This window comes from Mucor mucedo (assembly GCF_025094135.1).
Source record: "Mucor mucedo strain NRRL 3635 chromosome Unknown EV154scaffold_241, whole genome shotgun sequence".
In the NCBI taxonomy this organism is placed as follows: domain Eukaryota; kingdom Fungi; phylum Mucoromycota; class Mucoromycetes; order Mucorales; family Mucoraceae; genus Mucor; species Mucor mucedo.
The window spans coordinates 3,723-4,827 of record NW_026252525.1 but is presented as its reverse complement, the minus strand read 5'-3'; the positions used below and the strand labels follow the sequence as shown (position 1 = coordinate 4,827).

General features: G+C 42.5%; 1 protein-coding gene across 1 annotated transcript; it reads right to left on the bottom strand.

The window, feature by feature from the left end:
* Positions 1-249: 249 nt before the first annotated feature.
* EV154DRAFT_488337 (uncharacterized protein) lies at positions 250-697 on the bottom strand (the record flags this gene model as incomplete). The annotated part of the gene is made up of 2 exons (XM_051599098.1): positions 250-315; positions 347-697. The coding sequence occupies 2 exons, from the start codon at positions 695-697 to the stop codon at positions 250-252; spliced, it is 417 nt and encodes a 138-aa protein (XP_051450582.1).
* Positions 698-1,105: the final 408 nt, after the last annotated feature.

Genomic DNA, 1,105 nt, shown 5'->3' with positions numbered 1-1,105 from the left:
TAGAGGCATGGGCGGGAGGCTTGGAGGAAGAGGAAGAGGGAGGTGCTTTACTCCAAATGCTAGCATTTGAGGATAAATCCCTTTCTTGAGAGTCGACCTCCATGGAGGTGTCGGTGGGACGGTAAGGTGATGCTGTGAGTTTAGCTTTGAGTGCTGCGATCGTGTCACCTTGTTCACGAATTGTTGCTTTAAGTTGAATATTTTCTTCCAGGATCTGGTCGATGGCTGAAAGACGGGTTTCATATTCATCTAAGCGACGAGCTTGTTGACGAATTTGCTTTTGCATTTCCAATGCAAACTCAGGGATACTGAATGCTAATGTATCACCAATATTTGCTGGTGGTACATGAGGGAGGGACGAATCCAGGGTCGACATGACGGGGCTATCATCAATTTCAGTGATGGTAGCAGTAGGAGTAGAAGGAGCAGCGGGAGACGTATCACGGGAGATAGGTTTTTGACCATTGGGGATGGTACCTGAAGAGACAAACGTGATTGCTGAAGATTCAGGAGAGCCAGTAAAGCGGCGAACCGTAGCAGTAGCTATTTTCTTCTTATGAAGAAAATCTGCATCGGGGTCAGCGACGACATGCTTGAACGTTCCATTACGAGTCAAAGGCTTCGTAATATCCTTACGAGGAACAGAAATGGAGGTAGGTGGGCCTCGTTTCTGGGAAGAAGAGTTAATATTTGACATTATAGTAGGTTATATTATAAATACGACCTTATAGTGTCCAAATATGGGGCGTTCAACAATTAAGGTGTTTCTTAAATTACAGTATTGGGTTTAGCTGTAATAAGAGAGGGTTCAGAAAAAGTTTGAACAGGAAAGCAATAGAGGATGTTCACAGATGTAGGAATGTCTTGTGAAATCGTCGAAATGGCGGAAAACAAAAGTCTTCAGAACTTGGCGAGTTTTTGTCTGAGGGCTTTGGGAGTTGTACTAAAATGAACAGACGAGTTTGCTTGTTATTTTAATGCGTAGTTGGAGGCGGTTCTAGTATTGCTTGATATTTCGAAAAATAAAAGATTGGTTACACAAAAAAAATTTTTTATAAAATTCTTTAAGCGAAAGAAGGGTGGGGGTTGTAGCTCAGATGAAAGA